Raw genomic sequence first — 18563 nt, forward strand, 5'->3', positions numbered from 1 at the left:
TGTCCGATTTACTAAAATATATTATTTGTGATCTCAACAAATTGTGTTTTTGATGTGGAGTAAAAATTTGAAATAGCATAAATCAGTAATGTGACATAAATATTAAACTGAAGAAATGAATTATGTTAGGCACACAAATAAAATCATTGAGACTAATGAAATGGGTTATTTAAAGGTACACTCATTAAAAAAAGTTTAACTCCTAAAGACATGAATTGTAATTTTGCAATATATGTAGAAACTCATGAGCACTCACATTCAAATGAAGGCTCCAGTTATATCAGTAACATTGTAAAAGCTGTTTTATTGTACATGGAGAGGTTCCACAAATGGGGGCGGCCATGTTTGAATCACATGACCAGCCGAATACTATTCGCTTAATCTCAGTAACCATCCTGTTATTTGACACTTTCACTCATTGATTAAAGTCATCCTGGCTGACTGTGAATACTACATTTCTACAAATGACATCTGAAACTGAAAACTGTTGATTTTAAAATATTCTGCATCCAAGACGCTAGGTGTCAGTGTAACTCCAAGATGACACAAAGACAAAACATACTGAGTGCCCCAAAACGTTATTCCATCATGCTGAAATTACATGAGCAAATTATGTTTAATGACAAAGAATTAACAAGCAAAACTAAGAGGAAAAGATATGTTGATGTAACTTAATCGAATCATATGGAACCGATGTGCATGATTAAATCGTGTAAATACAAAGCATTTTTTCAGTAGGCCAATTATTACTGTAAAATCATAATAAATTAAGGGATATCCTTCGAACAGTGTAAGAAGCCTTCAGTTGTATTTTTCAGGCTAAAATACAATGGGACGAACTCTACCCAAGTAAATGATAGCCATTGTTAGCTACACTTAGGCCAGATACTCTAGAATTATAACAGATTCAAATGAGATCTCCTTCAAACAGTGTGAGATGCCTTCAAAAGTTTTGTTGTTTCCTTCTTCATTTTCAGACTTTTCTTTTTTTAATGACAGTAGTGGCTAAAACCAAGTTGTCACAGTTGACGGTGGCGCTTACCTTTTTGAACTTTTACGCCACCTTTACGCGGATAAAGGGACAGACACAGAAATAAACTTGCAAACTATACCTGACTCCATGTGGGTAGGTGAAATTCTGACCGAAATAAGACGAATGGTTAATTTCTCAATTGATAGATGAAATGGTTGTTTAGTGCAGGCTGCCATTCCACCAGCAGGGGGAGTCCGCTTATTACAGTACAACTCGCACTGCTGAGAAACAAACTTTACCTGCAGATGGCACAAGTTTAGAAGTTAGAAAATTGGACTATCTATTGTCTGTGTTAAATAATAATAATAATAATAATAATAATAAAATGCAATATATGCACTGAAACACTAACAGCAAAACGTGTGTATGTGTAGTTGACATGACGGTAACAGCGGTTTACTGCAGTGCGGCATTTAAATTATTGAAGCCACATATTGGACAATTGAATTCAAACATGTTTCAATCATGTACATGAATTATGACAGATTACTTTACAAAACCCTATTTGCCAGCCCAGAAGGCCTGGGTCGTTGTTTAAAAAATAAGAACTTTGTCTTAGAAAATGTTGACTTTATTACATCTGTAAAGTAATTACTCAAATAATTTTCTGTTCTGTTATTACATGTGTAACTGTGCGAGACTGTTTTTACTTGTTTAGGTAACTCAAACGTTAATACCATTGCAGTACAGACTTGCATCACTGAATGAGAGCTAGGCCTGCCCACGTATGTGTTCGCACACATAAGTGGAGCTCAACAAAACAAGCATACTCTGTGCGTGGAAACTGTGTTTCCTTCAGTGAGCCATAGTAGTTGTCCAGCGTACGTAGTGAACCAAGCTTTGGCATATCAAACATACCGCCTTTGAACCAACACATGTGACGAAATATTTAGATGGACATTCTTGGTTAAAAATGTGACATTCAGAGTCAACGTTTCTCTTTGTTAAACTTCATCCCAGATTCCGTCATCACAGAGTCTGAGCAAGAGGTGAGCGAGAGTCAATTTGAGGCCTTTAGTCCAATCTAATTTACACAGCGCCCTCTGTTGGAATCGACTTAAAAAGCCGTACAGACTCTTTGTAATCATTCGCATCGAGGTTCATTAACATAGTGCTGCCTTTTATTGACTCTTTGGGGGTCGTTTTGTTTTCATTTGAGGACCGGATTGAGATGGTCCACGGGCCGGTTCCGCATTTTGCCCATGTCTGGTTTGTGGATAGTTTACAAATTACTGGGAAATAAAAAAAAAATTAAAATACATTTTTTAGGTTTAGGGACCATATAATTTAAATATTTTCAACCTTTGCCAGTGTAGAAGTAAAAAATATTCCATGTTGTGTCGCAATTAATATATGAGGTCATAAAACTGCGTGTATGACAATTAAAAAAATAAATGTTGTTCAAAACCTTGCACAACGATGAAGCTCATGTCCTTATTCACAAAAGCGCCATCTTTGATTTTAGGCGGAAGTGACAACGAGGCTGTGGGGGATAGACCTACAGTCACTTCAAAATTGTTTTTAATCGTTCTGCTGATGAAACATTGAAAATATAATTAAGAAGAAATCTCAGTAGACAAAAAAACTCCAGACTAACATGAGTTTTTGAAAATTAGATATATATGGACCCTTTTCACATGTCCATGTTCGTGAAGCGGAAGTCGTCATAGTTGGGTGAACGCAACTATGGTCGCTGCATGTTTTCAGTCCTACAAAGTTGGCATTGACATTTGGAGATTTTAACAGCATTGTCCATCAATGGTTACATTTAAACTCAAAGGTCACAAGTAGTTTTTCGAAGGTTATCTGCACAAATAAGAAGTTAAGGCGGTAAAAAATAATAATTATTGAGTGTTTGTGCAGTAAATCAGCAGGCACATGTATTAAAGGAACGATCTACAAATCGCTCACCATAAATTGCAAAGAAAAAAAAAAGGGCACAATACGTTAAGTCCCTCATTTTCATTTCAACCAAAAGTCAAAGATGGCGGTACTGTGAATAAAGTCTATGCCATGTACTACATAAAAAATTCCTAGACAGCATCTAAACTTTTTCCTGTTTAGTCATTGGAATGATCCTAAACACTTAAAAAAAAAAAGAACCCAGCACAACCCACAAAGTCTATTCCTCACAGCCTTGATTTAATTTCCCTCGAAAATAAATACGGTGGTCCATGGGTTGAGGAAAGGACTTTGTTCCTGATACAATCCTTTAAAAGCATGTGGACATTTTAATCAACATTCCACTGAGATTTTGCTCATTTTTAATCAGGTTTATGTAATGATGAATCACATTTCCTTTAAAAAGATGGTCAAATCTTTTCTGTTCTAAGAAGCTTAATGTACTAATCCATCACAAACTGAAAATATAAACATTCTAAAGTTCTATATTATTACGCTTGTTTTACCGTTAACAGTAAAGCAATCTGGCCAAATACTAAAGAAAAGTTAGAGGCTGTAAAATATTTAATGAACTGTAATGGTCATGGAAAATAATTGGTCAAAGGGAATGGAAACCTTGAAAAAAACAAACAAACATGGTATTACCATAGCACATTTACAAATTCCGTGGTAATACCATGTTACTTTTCCCTAGTTATAGTCAGAACAATACACAAAATAGTGAACAACATTTTAAATAATCTTCAAAATTTATTAGACATTTTTCTTGCGCTTTGAACTAGTTTGTAGTTAACCTCTATGTTAAATGAATTGAATTAATACATTTCACAAAACTCAGTGTTTGGTTGTCAACACATTCAAAGCAAATCTAACCCAGAGGCCCAAGCTTCTGGTACAACAGTCCTTTCCCTTATCTTCATATGTGTGGTGCAGATTGGGGGAGTTAGGAGTGTCTTTATTCCAGTATAGTCTGTTGAACTTTCCACATGCTTGTTAAACAAAACAAAGAAAACACCAAGAACGTAAACCATAAAATCACAAGAGAAATTTGATTCATATCAAAAGGGCAAAAAACATGTGTTAGTAAAAATATATCTTGCATTTTTGGCACTAATCAAATTGAGACAAAAACAGAGTAGAGCTTTCTCTACTAGCATAATACTTAACACAGATCTCAAAAACTAATCGCTAGACCAACAAGCAAAGGCATAATTAAAAATCAGAGAACAATGGCAGTGATAATTGTTTGACTTTCCCAGAACTCTCTCATTAGTAAGTAACTGTGGCAATGATTTTATTGTCAAAATCGCTTGCACCTTCATTAAGTGGTGCACAAAAGTTGAACAGAGAGAACTGTATTGAAGATAGAGACGAGAGTCTGGTAAAAAGTAAAGGAAGGATTGATAAAATAAAGAGCCATAATCTCTTGTACATTCCTTATTTTTACGAGTAGGAGGTATATCCCGATGCTTGTAGAGTCAGCTGTGGATATCCTCGACCATGTAAACCCCTCTACATTGACTCCAGCCAAAGGCAATATGGGCAAAAGAGAAAAACAAAATCATTTAACAAAATAGAAAAATAATTTAGAGCAAGCTGGATGGCATTCATGGTAAACAAATCTTTACAACTTAATGGTCTAAGCTTTGACTCAAAATTATGTTACAATAAAAAGGACAAAAGTGTATAAACCCCAAGAAAATGACTGGGAGAACCCAATGGCAATAATGCAACAGTGGTGGTTTGAGTGAGTACATATGAACACACATGTATCTCGGGTTAAACAGAGTACATCTCTGCAAATGTAAGTGTATTAGTTCTTGAAACCCTGAATGCATCTGCACACAGATTAGCGTGTCCAACCTCAAATTCCATTTCCCTCTCGACGCCATTACATTGTCCCGAGAGGTTCTCCAAAACGGATCTTCTGGCCTGCTTGCAAACTAAAGGTAAAGTTCTGTGGAGCTTCAAATAACAGTACAATAGTAGAGCCCAAGTTAAACTCGCCCAGGTGCTCTCCTTTCCTCATCGTCACGCCTTCTCGGTTGTTGTTCGTTACATAGCTGAAATCATTGTAAGAGCCTTTGTTGTAGCGAGGATTGTTGGTGTGTAGTTCCTAGAAAAGAAAACCAATTTAGTTAATGCTAATGTACAAAATCTGATTGTTTATCAGGTCTCATATAATCACTTTACTATGCCTACACTTTTGCAAAGTGAGTTTTACATGGCTTGTTGTACGTGTCGCAGCAGTTTCCTGGTGGAATAAACACTATATGTGCTAAAACAATTGTGTTCCTTTTCAAACAAATCACAAGTAAAAAGGCTGATTATCAGTTCACAAATATTTACTTGTCACCCTCAACTTCACACAAAGCTATCTTATGACATGAGCACTTTTACTATAGTGCATGACTACTAAAACAATACATTTTAACGATTGCAGTACATAACCTACTACATATACAAACATGTTCAAGAGCGATCAAATAGTGTGGTAGCTCTACTGATAGAGCATTGAACTTGCAAAGCAAAGGATCTCACATTCATTTTATGGCACTACTGGTCATGTTTAGGTTTAAGGTTAAGGGTAGGTAGGTTGGTTTAGTTCATTTAAAACTCGACAGATTTTTAACATTAAAATCCTTATCTGTTTGGGAGAAAATGTAACACGCATTTGGCACCACACAGTGGATGTTTCACCTTGGAACTGCTGCGATACGTGTTAGGACCCTGTTAGGGCTGTTATTAATTATGAATAAACTCCTAAAATGTTTGTAGTGAATGTATTACATCTGATTCTTTTAAAAAGGCGCATTCAGTAATATTTATGTTCATGCTCGCTGACATCTAGCAGCATAATTGCAGCATCACACTAAAATGGTTAGCAATGCCTTTGTAGAAATGTGCTATTTACGTCAGCCATCATGAATATAATCTGCAAGTAAAAGCGTCCAAATACAGGGGATTATTGAGAAAAAGAGAGTAATATTCCACTTGCCATGTTATCTTAAAATGGCGGTGGTCATGAATGTGCGCTCAGCTCACTCATCTCATGAGTGTACATAATGTTAAACATATTTTTTCAATACTATTTTTCCATTACTATTTCTTTGTTTAAGCGTTTAGCAATTAGCAAAACAAAAACACACAAGTCGACCAGTTGACCCACTGTGTAGTACTAACCAGAAAACAGAATAAAGCAGTTATAATGCCAAATTAATAAAAAAAAAATCAAATCTGGTAATTCGACAGGGAACCTCTTAAAAAAAAAACATTTCAAATCCAGAGGATTTAGTGAAAGTATGCAATTTAAGAAATTTTGTATTATCAGATCGTGACACAATGAGGTCACATCCTTCTACGCGCTAAGAGAGTTGCAAATGAAATGCCATTCTTATTAAGTTAAGTGAAAGCAATCAGGTGACCACTTATCAATCCACTCTTATGCACTCACCCATTAACCCACATTGTTACACAACCTGCTATTGTCCAGTGGCGTGTCAACACTGTTCCCCATCTCCCATTAGGAATGAGGCCAAATCCACTCTTGGCTCAATCTTCTGTTAATATCATAAAACCTCAAATGGTTTCACAGTGCATTTTCACAAAGGAAAAAAGCATCGTACAACATTGACAGTGATCCTGTGGCTTTTAAGCACGTAAATGGTTTTCGTAAAGATGGATGTTTATGTCCAAATGTATTAGCCAACATGTTGTATCATATTAACCAAAACCTTGCAGTTATGGCATGAAGATGAACAGAGGTTTGGAAGTTTGCAGGTGCTTTAAACGCTCCGCATATGGGCAATTCCAGGTTTATGGATGTGACAGTTTCAGTGAAAATGTGAAATTATTAAACTTCATATACACAGATCAGCCACAACAGTAAAACCACCTGCCTAATATTATGTAGGTCCTCCTCGTGCCGCCAAAACAGCGCCAACCTGCAACTCAGAATAGCATTCTGTAATGATATTCTTCTCATCATAATTGTACAGAGCAGTTATCTGAGTTACTGTAGACTTTGTTAGTTCAAACCATTCTGGCCATTCTCTGTTGACCTCTCTCATCGACAAGTGTTTCCATCCACAGAACTGATGCCCACTGGATGTTTTTTGTACTATTCTGAGAAAATTCTAGAGACTGTTGTGTGTGAAAATCCCAGGAGATCAACAGTTACAGAAATACTCAACCAGCCCATCTGGCACCAACAATCATGCCATGGTCCAAATCACTGAGATCACATTTTTTTACCCCATTCTGATGCTTGATGTGAACATTAACTGAAGCTCCTGACCTGTATCTACTGCACTGCTGCCACACGATTGACTGATTTGATAATCGCATGGATGATTGTTGGTGCCAGACGGGCTATTTTGAGTATTTCTGTAACTGCTGATCTCCTGGGATTTTCACACACACAACAGTCTCTAGAATTTACTCAGAATGGTGCCAAAAACAAAAAACATCCAATGAGCAGCAGTTCTGTGGATGTAAATACCTTATGGATGAGAGAGGTCAACAGAGAATGGCCAGACTGGTTCAAACTGACAATGTCTACAGTAACTCAGATAACCGCTCTGTACAATTTAGGTGAGAAGAATATCATTACAGAATGCTATTCTGAGATGCGGGTTGGCTATGCGGGTAGGACCTACATAATATTAGGCATGTGGTTTTAATAATGTGGTTGATCGGTTTATAATAAACTCATTGCCAGTATATCAAACTATTTTTATGTATAATAAAAATAGTTTTTTTATAGAAAAATAGTTTCTATATTTTTATACATATAGTCTAGACATCAGAAAAGTTTCAGTATTGACAAGTTTTCTTCCAGTTTAGATTGGAAAATAAGCTTGCGTTACGGATGTGACCACACACCTTTTTAAAAACTCTGTGAATTGAAATGCACAATCCAGAATTAATAACAGCCACAGAATGTAGAAGGGTTGGCACTCCGAAGAACATGTAGCGGTCCATTTTTATTCATTGTCGGTTTTACATAAATGGGGAATAAATTGTGTTACGGATGTGACATTTCTTAGTTTCGGAAAGTTGTGAAAGCCTCACTTCCATCGTGAGGTAAAACCATCCAAAACGCTTTGAAAACTGCAGGCTTTGAACTCTGAGGCATTGTTATGATATCCATTAAGGCCGCATGATGAATAGAAATAAGATTAAAAATATTAGTTTTCATGTTATGGTTGACATTTCCATGGAATTGCCCACATGCATTTAGGAGTTGGTACTTCAAGCTTGAATAGTTTATAATGTAATTTACGTGCAGGTCAGGGAGATGATTAACTGCATTAAATTATGTGTTATTTTCTTTATAATTAATCACACTAAATTGATGTTGAAATTTAGATAAATTATTCAGTAAGAGTTTTAACCTTGTCAAAATAGATGCGTATAGATCCCACGTTTGTGGCTCCTACAGCTGTGAGTGAAAAAAATCCATGTGTCCACTCTCCGCTCAAGACCACACGCTCGTTATGGCAGAAAAGTTCCTTAATCCAACGTGCAACTCCTGGATTCACAGACATCAGAGCACCTATAACAAAAAGACATAAATCAGACCACATGTGCAGCATGATTTAGTTATGTAACCACACACTGATATTATCATGTAATGCTTAATCGCCATCAGATTAGAAAAGATGCTTAAACCCGAAGCATAAAAGACCATGTGATAAATTTATTTAAAAGATAGCAAATAATATTTTCAGAAAGCAAGGCAAAATAACACTTAGAGAGAGAGAGAGAAACATATGATTAAAAGGCCACTGACCTGGGAAGTGTCGTCTGTGTGCCACCCTCCAGTCTGCGGGCGAATGGAAGCAGTGGTAGTCTCCTGGAGCCAGATACACTACACAGTGAAACAATTCATTCCCCTCCTTAGTTACTAGGGAATCCTGGAACGTGCCGGGGTCATCCTCATCTGAACAGGACGAAAGTAATGAAACATTATTTTTGGGCACTTTTGATCTTGTTAAGGAAAGCAATAGGAAAAACTAAATTTGAGTTAATTGTTTCACAGTTTTACACGCATTGCGTGTTTCTTATGGAAACAGTGTATTCACAACGAAAGTTATGCAATGCAAATTATGCATATTCTGACTAGCGCGTCATTTAGTTTAAGTTCACCTGTTCATTCGCTTCACTGTGCAGATGTAAGTTGTTATATTACATATATGTTGTGTATATAGCCTACTATAGTGATTAAAATCATGTATAAATAGGATGCGTTAGAATGAGGTATTTACCCTGTTTTGAAGCGGTTCATTTAGCCTGTGTTCAGCTAGCGCAGCAATCCCCAACTATTAATGGGTAAGATGAATCTATATCTAATATCTTCTATATACAGATTATATAGAAGTTTCTTCTCTTTTTCATATCTTTCACTGTTAATATCGTGCAGTATCATTTTTATCTCTTCATATTTTCGTCAATAGTATGCTTTAATAAAATAATGTAATTATCGTCATGATGCACTTTTTAACCTCGTCATTGTTGACGAAATAAAAAAAACCTGTCAACGAACATTTTCGTCAGTGATTTCGGTGAAGAGATTAACACTGATTTGAGCTAAAACACAATTTTTTGACAAGGCAGTAAATCAAATGTGTTGAAGTTCTAGGTTTGTTTCAGTTTAAGGCTTTGGCTGTATGTAAATGTAATGCTACATCACAGGTGCCTTAAACTTTGCTGTTGTCATGACACAGTTTTTGTTGGCTGTGTATGAGAACCAACACTTAACGCCGCTTCGTTTAGCAATGAAAAGCAGCAAATATAGTTAAATAGATGCTAGAAAAAAATGACAAGCATAAAAACGAATGCAAGAAGAAGAAAAAAATACCAATCATAATCAGGTAAGCAAATTTCAAATGACGTCATTACTAGCAGGGTTTCCATCCACGCATTTTTCTGAAACTTTTGGAATGTTGCATAAACAATACTGCATGGAATTAATGTGGTCACAATACCAAAAGTTCAGTTGTCTGAATAAAAAGGTAATATGCTATTGACACTACTTCAGCCTATTTAACAAAGTTAAATGTATCAATGTAAATAATAAATAATCATGTTTCCTCGAGTTTTACAATTAAGTGAACATTGCTTCAAGTTTTTTTTAAGACATCAGTTTTAATTTTTCTAAATTTGTTTAATCAATTTCATCATCAAAATAGTGTCTAATCAAATAAATGAATAAAACATTAATCAAATGAAAATAGAACAATTCATTTTCAAAATACCCTTAAATGTTTTTTAATCAAATTAATTGCTTTCAGTAAAGATCCTCACTGCATATTCCAAAACAGAAAAATTGGCCTTATTTTTGATAAATAATACAATTTACTTTATTAATAATCATAATTATGATTATTAATACAGTAAATTGTACTGTCCTCTCGTCTTTTATGGCTTTTCCGTTCAGTGTTTTTGACAGTAGTTTCGCACCTCTGGTTAAAGGGATAGTTCACCCAAAAATGAAAATTCTCTCACCATTTACTCACCCTCATGCCATTCCAGATGTTTATGACTTTTTTCTGTGGCACATACACAAAGACTTTTAGAAGAATATTTCAGCTCTGTAAGTCCATACAATGCTTGTTAATGGGTACCAATATTTTTAAACACCAAAAAGCATATAAAAGGCAGCATTCCACATGACTCCAGTGGTTTAATCCATGTCTTCAGAAGCTATACGATAGGTGTGGATGAGAAACAGATCAATACTTGACTCCTTTTACTACAAATTCTCCTCCCTGCCCAGTAGGTGGCGATATGCAAGAAGAATGTGAATCGCCAAAAATAAAGAATGTGAAAGCTGAGATTTAAAGTAAAAACAAATACATACATATTGATCTGTTTCTGACCAACATTAATCATATTGCTTCTGAAGACATACATTTAACCACTGGAGTTGTAGGGATTACTTTTATGCTGCCTTTAAATGCTTTTTTGAGCTTCAAAATTCTGGCCACCATTCACTTACATTGTATAGACCAATTTTTTGTTCGTGTTCAGCAGAAGAAAGAAAGTCATACACATCTGGGATGGCATGAGGGTAATTTTTTTTGTAATTTGGTAATAATTTGTGGGTGAACTATCCTTTTAAGACGTTGGTTATATGGCCCAGTGTGATAATTCAAGTACAAAATGCAGTGATGTAATTATGCAAACATATAGCCTGCCTGCACAGCACGATTTGCAGTAAATTAGGCTCAAGCACAGCGGCTTCTCACATTCACGTGTACTGAAGCACTGTATATTTAAGAAAATTGGCAGTTTAATCATCACTAAGTTTAAAAAACACACTAGGATATATCACAATTTTAATTTGATTGCCATTTCTGTGTAAAAGGAGTAACGGCATGCGTCATAAGTGTGTGAGCATTTCAAGCCAGTCCGCGGGGACCGAAATGAGTCGGTGGTTGGCACTACCAGTACTGCAGAAACACTGGTATAATTACACATCTTATTAGAGTTGGGGAACATTGTCAGTGCAGAAGGAAGCAGGTTCTTCCAGGATAACCTTGTATGTAGCTTGATTCATCTGTCCTTCACAAAGACCTTACTGTGGATTACTTTTATGATGCCTAAATATGCCTTTTGGACCATCAAACAGCCAGCAGACTGGTGGCACCCATTTACTTGCATTGTATGGCCAAATAGAGCTGAAATGTGCTTATAAAAATCTTCACTTCTGTTCTGCTGAAGAAGGAAAGTCATACACATCTGGGATGGCTTAAAAGGTAAGCAAATCATGAGAGGGTTTTCAGTTTTGGGTGAACTAACCCTTTAAGCACATGATATAGAAATGCTGCTTTATTTGTCTATATAATATAGTATATCGAATATATAATTTTACGTAATAATACCAAATCTGTAACTTGAACGGAAACATGACTACTGTCTGTTTTGTATAGCGAGCATTCTAACAAATTCATATCAATGAGAGATTTTTAAGCACTGTAATGATGCAGTTTACATTCAATTCTCAATATATTGTTTAGAAAGAACTGTATAAAGGACTCACTTCTGTTATCGGTGAGACTATCGGTCCAAGTGTGTGGCCCGAGGAACGTCTCCAGGGAGTACGTCACTCCCTTCACCTGCTCCACCTGACAGTTCTTCACACGCCCAAAATGAAGGATCTTGCCATCAGCAGGGCTAATCTACAGAGCGAAAGAGGAGTCATAGATTAGATTGCCAATGTGATTAATGATTCTGCAAGGATCAGTGTTAACATCTTGTATATTCAGTGTGCTGCCTGTATATTTTATCAAATGCTAACATGGAGGATATGATGTCACTCTTCAGGGCTTTTGTTTTAAATAAACGATTAATTCTATAATACCATCTACAGAATCCTGTGACATCACAAATCATGCAGCTACTCTTTTTAACATAAGTTTGTATACTTTTAAATCTGTATTGATGCGAAACCACCAAAATTAAAGTTCCTCTATGTTTGATATTCAGCAGAAAGGCCACTCTGCAAAATGCTGTATGAATCTACAGTTCTGAATTCACCAAACATGAACTTTGATTCACAATAAAAAAGCTAAGCAGATGTTTGCACACCTATTCTTGTGCATCCAAGTGTCTTTGTATGGAAGTGAATGGAAATCTGGTGTGCCCACCCATAACAGGATAACATAGAGGTCTGTGATTTAAAGAATGTCTTTTTCTCTATTTACAAAACATACGTACCACACAGTGCGAGTCGCACACTGGTCGGGCCTGTGGTTTGAGTTTGCGCCTAAAAAACTCGCCCAGGTTTCTGTAGTGCTGTAGATCTTCCACGGCCGCTTCCTTCATGTTGACTCCAAATGTCCATATATACAGGCTATAGATAGGTTTCCGTAACCAGGTGGGCAGGTCTACCTGGTTCAGCCGACCCCATGCTCTGGAGAGCAGTCGTGTTGGTATGGACTTGTAGATCGTAACCTACACCCAGAGATAGAGAGTGAGGACAACAGCCATGCTCAAATATCTATGACCATGAAACCATTAACTCTCCACCATTAGTATTATTGTGGCCATGGATCCAGTGGTCACAGTTACAGAAATCCCTGTGAATAAAGTGTCTCTGAAAAGATACACTGCATTCAGTTTGATGCATTTTGAAGCATTAAATAAAGGACATAAGGCCACAGGTATTGTGAAAATGCTTGGTGTAGTGATGTGGTCCATTTGAGGTGGATTTCCTAATTGGACAAGTGTAACTGAATACAACGTAACTCCACCAGACTTACAACTTGGAATCTGATGTCATATGTTGTAACATGTCGAGCATGGCCAGTGGTTGCTCAGCGGTTAAGGCTCTGGATGTACTGACCGAAAGGTCAGGGGTTCAAGCCCCAGCACCGCCACGATACCACTATTGGGCCCTTGAGCAATGCCCTTGACCCTATCTGCGCCAGGGGTGTTGTTTCATGGCTGACCCTGCAATCTGACCCCAGCTTAGTTGGTATATGCGAATAAAACTGCATTTCATAGCCTCTGTACCTGTACTCTGCACATTGACAATAAAGTTGAATCTTAATCTTTGTACTCAGAATTAAGTGTTTAGATCAGTATAATTTCCAAATCAGTGCTCCAGATACTACAGAGGCTGAAATGCAGGGCAGGAGCTGTAAGTGGATTACTTAAGTCAGCTTCAATCCCAGCTGACAGAAAGAAAGGTTAAATGTGGACACTCTCCAGTTCACAGGTTCTTAGTTCATACTCACACTAGGCCTGTTGCCTTGTACCATGCCAGAGTACAATTGCCCCCACTCCCTCGCTGATCTGCACTCACATTGCACTTAATACTCCAGGCCTGAGCACGCTTATTACGATGCAACTTTTTGTTTTGAAGAAAACGTACTTTGTGGCTTATTTAAAGTCGTTTGGGGTGTGATGACAAACGACCCTCTCACATGCCTATTTGTCGACAGTATTGTACCATTGGAATGTATCCTTTTTATCCAATGAGCTGCCAGATTTACCATCAGATCCTGAACCTGCAGTTTTTTCATCTCGTCACGTCATTGCTCAATGGTTCTTTGGTATTCACAAGCACGAAGACAGTCGCAAATTTGACCAAATATCTCTAAACACTGGAGTTATTGTATGCTGTATTCAGTTGTTCCTGTATGCTCTCGTCTGCCCAAATTTCCAGTAAACACTGCACCGCTGACATAGACCAAAGTGATCCCTTTGCCCTGTCGCATCATTGACGTTATGTTTCGAGTTCCGTGCTCAGGTATGGTTAGCGATCACACTAGATGTGTACAGTGCCTAAGCCAACCTCTTCAAGCGGGCCAAGCCACTGTACGGAGTGATCATACTAGTCAAACGAACTGGACTTTGGGGGTTAAACGTGCTCGGGCATGGTACAAATTGCCTAGAGTGAGTAAACACTTATAGGGTGGTGGGTTGTAGATGGATTTAACAAGCAGGAAGTGTAGGCAGAATGTTGCCTGACCCAACAGAGACAGAGGAAAATGTAATCTTTAACGTTTTGAAATAAAATGGAACACTTCTTTGTCTTCATAAGGATAATTTCATAGCTGAAATTGTATGTATCCTAAATAAACACAATAATACTGTCACACCTTTGCATAATTTGGTAAAATGACAGCCCCAAACATATTCTGCTCACAAATTAAATTCAACTTGACTTTACTTGTCTTATATTTCATCTCAAGCATGCATTTCACCAACACATTTGTCGACTTGGTTAGCAAGTACACTAACTTTAGAAAAAAACTGTTTGGTGTAGTGTGGTGGAAATGACGCCACAACTCTGGAACACTTATAATTTTTGAAGAATTGATAGAAATTATTTCCTCATAATACATTTTTTTTGTGTTTATTTCACTCTTTGTTCAGATTATCAGTTTTAAACGTAATGATTTGTATTTTTATATTGGATATTCTTTTGAAAGTTTTATAATAAAAGTCTGGGTCTGGCACAAGGCTAAAATACATCAAGGACATTCATAAAGTAACAAAAATAAATGAAAGCCTGGTGAAAAGTTTTAGTTTTAATGTGACCTTAATTCAATTTATATATATATATATATATATATATATATATATATATATATATATATATATATATATATATATATATATATATATATATATATATATAAATATAAAGATCAAAAACATGAAGACATGCTTTTTTTTAGAAAACGGCCATAACCAAATAACTCAAATGGTGAAACATTTCAGATCCTGAAAGATTTTAAAATCTCTTATTTGGAAAAATAAATAAAATCAAATTCTGTCCATTTTGAGACAAATTGAGCTTAAGATCTTCTGAATTATTTCACTGCATACACAGCTGTTCAATCTCAAAACTGTTCCAATTTATTTGGTGATAGAGACGTTATGTCATCCTAATTTGTTGTAAAACTAAAATTTTTAAGGTAAGGTTATCTGTTTGTTTGGTCCAATTATATTCATATATCAAATGTATTGTATTAGAATTGGGGTGGGGTAGGAAAATGAGGGTTGAATGTTTCTTGTTCTTTTTGAGGGGTTGCAAAAGAAAGAGTAAAGGCATTTGCACACCAAACGCAAATTTCCGCCACATATTCTTGCCGCAATCAACTTTTTGAATCTATACAATGGATTCCCAATGAGCCATTCTTACATGAAGCGAACATTCACACAGTGAAAAAGGTAAGCTTTTTTATGGAGTGTGTAGATTTTGTTCTCGATGCCCTGACCAATACTATATAAGCTTTAGATCACCTGCCAGAAGCCGTTACCAGAACCAGAGCAACTTATGGCACGAAAGCTGTTTTGACCAACAACGTTAAATGCTGAAGTAGGGCTGGGCGATAAAACGATATCGATATATATCCCGATAAAGAAAATCCATGATAAGCTTTTGAGGAATTTTCTATATTTACTGCGTGTCGCTAAAACACAAGCAGTTCGGCTTTCTCAGGATGCGTTTCCACTGGAGTGGACGAAATCCGCTCAAAAAGGCACTCACGGCGCTAGAGGCACCGCTGCCAATCCTACGATCCACCTTGCGAGCACCTTGCGACGCTCTGCTTTCATAGGAATGAATTGAAAACGCTCTCAGCTTTGCTCACAATGCGCCTGTGGTAACGTAGGATCAGACTGGATGAACTTGCTAATGCTAGCTGCCTTGCAAATGATTAGGCTACGTCGGACACCGGATTGATCCCATCCACACCGAAAGACTTTGTGACAACGGTTGCGCCCTCTCATCGTCTCTAGTGAAGAGCACGACAAAACAACAGTGATGTGGACAACAGCTCTGATCTTTCTGCGTTGTAATCTTGAATATTGTTCTCTAGCACCAAACATGCATCATTTCTGCCCTGTCCTGCTCCGCACGCGTTGCCTCTTTTCCCTGCATGTGTGTAGACATGATGTGCCACATGAGTTAACGTGGTTTCAAAGCACCTTTTAGACCAAAACGTTTTTCCCTTCTAAATGTATCTTTATTAATCAGCATGTTACGAGCCTTTAATAATAAACAAATCGAACAAACAAATCGATTTCTGTTCTAATTTTGTGAAAATTAATTAGATGTCTGGAATGGATGAGGAAAGACTAAAATTACTAGTTGGTAGACTAGTCTCTCACTTTAATGAAAATATACAAATGTTTTATTTTTTAAAACACTTTTTCAAAATTTTCTCTCGGGACACCCCTGAACCCACATTCAGTATCATTCCACAGTCCCAAGGGCTTCTATGCCCCCATACTTGGGTATCTGAATCTAAAGAAATATAACAAATATTACATTTTAATGTAAAAATATTCCAACAAATACTGGACTGCTGTCACTATGCTTCAGAACAAAACAGATGATCTTAACATTCATTTTCAATTGATAAACGGCAAAGGACGGTAAAATTGGTAAAAGATCCCGCAGACTCCACTGATTTTGCAGTTTTGTAGAGACTATTTTGACGGTTTAGAGTTTATTTTTTCTTCCAGCAACATAAAAAAAAAAAAAAGAAAGTGCCATGTGTAAATAAATATCAACATCGAACAATATGAAAAAGATTATCGTGATAAGAATTTTGGCCATATCGCCCAGCCCTATGCTGAAGTAACTCAAAGGAATAAATCCTGATCCAGCAGCGAGCATGTGTAGTTAATTTGCATTAAATGCCTTTAAAACAGATTTTTTTTCTCATGGGTTGTAAAGACGCAAATGTGTGAACAGCGAACATTCGCTTCGCTTTCTATGGGAAAGGGCCATTCTGCAGCGGTTCGTCTTTCAGTCACGACGTGTTTGGTGTGCAAAGGCCATAACACTTTTTTTTTATTTTAACCCTTAAAAAAAGTGTAATTGAAATGACACAAAAATGAGAGCTTAATATGATAATATACCTATTAACGTTTGTATTGCATTTATCAGTGCTGCAATTACATAATATAAAAGGTATGTACAGTTCCAGCACAAGACTTCATAATTTGTAATCATGCTGCAAAGTTAAAAGTCATGTATATAAAAATCTATGAAAAATGATAAATTTCCATTAACAAACAAAACATTTTCCTCTGTTTGAACCTTCAGTCTTCCATTGGAGATACTATATCTCCTGTGAGCATCAGAATGGGTTGACTGTCAATTTTTTTGTGGGAACGGAACAATAGTGGTGTCAGAACGGCCGTGGCACGGTGCCCTCAACGGGACAAAGTATTCCTCAGTTCAGTGCAGCTTCAGGGTACAATGGCTCTTTTCATTTTAGCTCCAATGGAGCTCAGCGGGCTCATATGCAAGCAGCCATCTGCACATACCAGCAGCCCTTTTCTGCTGACCTCAAATCAGTTTGCAGCTTCCTTTCTCTGGGTTATGAATGCAGAGACCTGGTCCCTGATCAAAGATATCTAGGGTGTTATACCTTAAAGAGATAGTTAACCAAAAATTACAATTCTGTCATCATTTACATAGTTCCAAACCTGTATGACTTTCTTTAATCCAATGGCACACAAAAGGAGATGTAAAGCAGCATGTTTGTTTCAGTCACCATTCACTTGATATGGCTGAAAGTGAATATTGACTGAGACTGACATTCTGCTTAACATCTCCTTTTGTCTTCCATGGAAGAAAAATAAAAAGTCATACAAGCTTTAAACAAAATGAAGATATAGATACAGTGCTGTGAAAAAGCATTTGCCCCCATCCTGATTTCTTCTATTTTTGTGTAAATCTTGCTGTGCTCTTGGAGGAATTTTGGAAGGTTTGCCACTTCAGGGAAGGTTCACTACTGGTGTCTAGTTTTCTCCATTTTGAGATAATGGCTCTCACTGTGGTTCTTTGGAGTCCCAGAGCCTTTGAAATAGCTTTGTAACTCTTCCCAGACTGATGTATTTCAATAACATTTTCCCTCATAATTTCTGGAATTTCATAGTGTGCTACTGGGTGAAACCTTTTAGCCAACTTCATGCTGCTAAAATAATTTTTAGGCGTTGATTTGATTGAACGGGGTTGGCAGAAATCAGGCCTGGGTATGTCTAGTCCAGCTAAACCCATAATTATAACAGAATAACTGAATGCGGTTTCATAGATTTGGGGATTTAGTAACTGGGGGCAAATACTTTTTCTACACAAGCCCAGTTGGTATTG

At 36.8% G+C, this 18563-nt stretch overlaps 1 protein-coding gene across 6 annotated transcripts in view; it reads right to left on the reverse strand.

Annotated features, from left to right (window-relative positions):
• Window positions 1-3674: 3674 nt before the first annotated feature.
• pisd (phosphatidylserine decarboxylase) overlaps window positions 3675-18563 on the reverse strand; it is a 34966-nt gene continuing 20077 nt past the window's right edge. For all 6 annotated transcript variants that reach the window (XM_052093107.1, XM_052093123.1, XM_052093114.1 and 3 more), the window contains 5 exons: window positions 12659-12895; window positions 11982-12120; window positions 8730-8879; window positions 8332-8492; window positions 3675-5051 (listed from right to left, as the gene is read on the reverse strand). In XM_052093107.1, the coding sequence (XP_051949067.1) occupies window positions 4827-5051; window positions 8332-8492; window positions 8730-8879; window positions 11982-12120; window positions 12659-12895 (912 nt within the window). In that variant the 3' untranslated portion in view covers window positions 3675-4826. The remainder of the gene's footprint in view (window positions 5052-8331; window positions 8493-8729; window positions 8880-11981; window positions 12121-12658; window positions 12896-18563) is intronic.

This window comes from Xyrauchen texanus, chromosome 3 (genome assembly GCF_025860055.1).
Source record: "Xyrauchen texanus isolate HMW12.3.18 chromosome 3, RBS_HiC_50CHRs, whole genome shotgun sequence".
In the NCBI taxonomy this organism is placed as follows: domain Eukaryota; kingdom Metazoa; phylum Chordata; class Actinopteri; order Cypriniformes; family Catostomidae; genus Xyrauchen; species Xyrauchen texanus.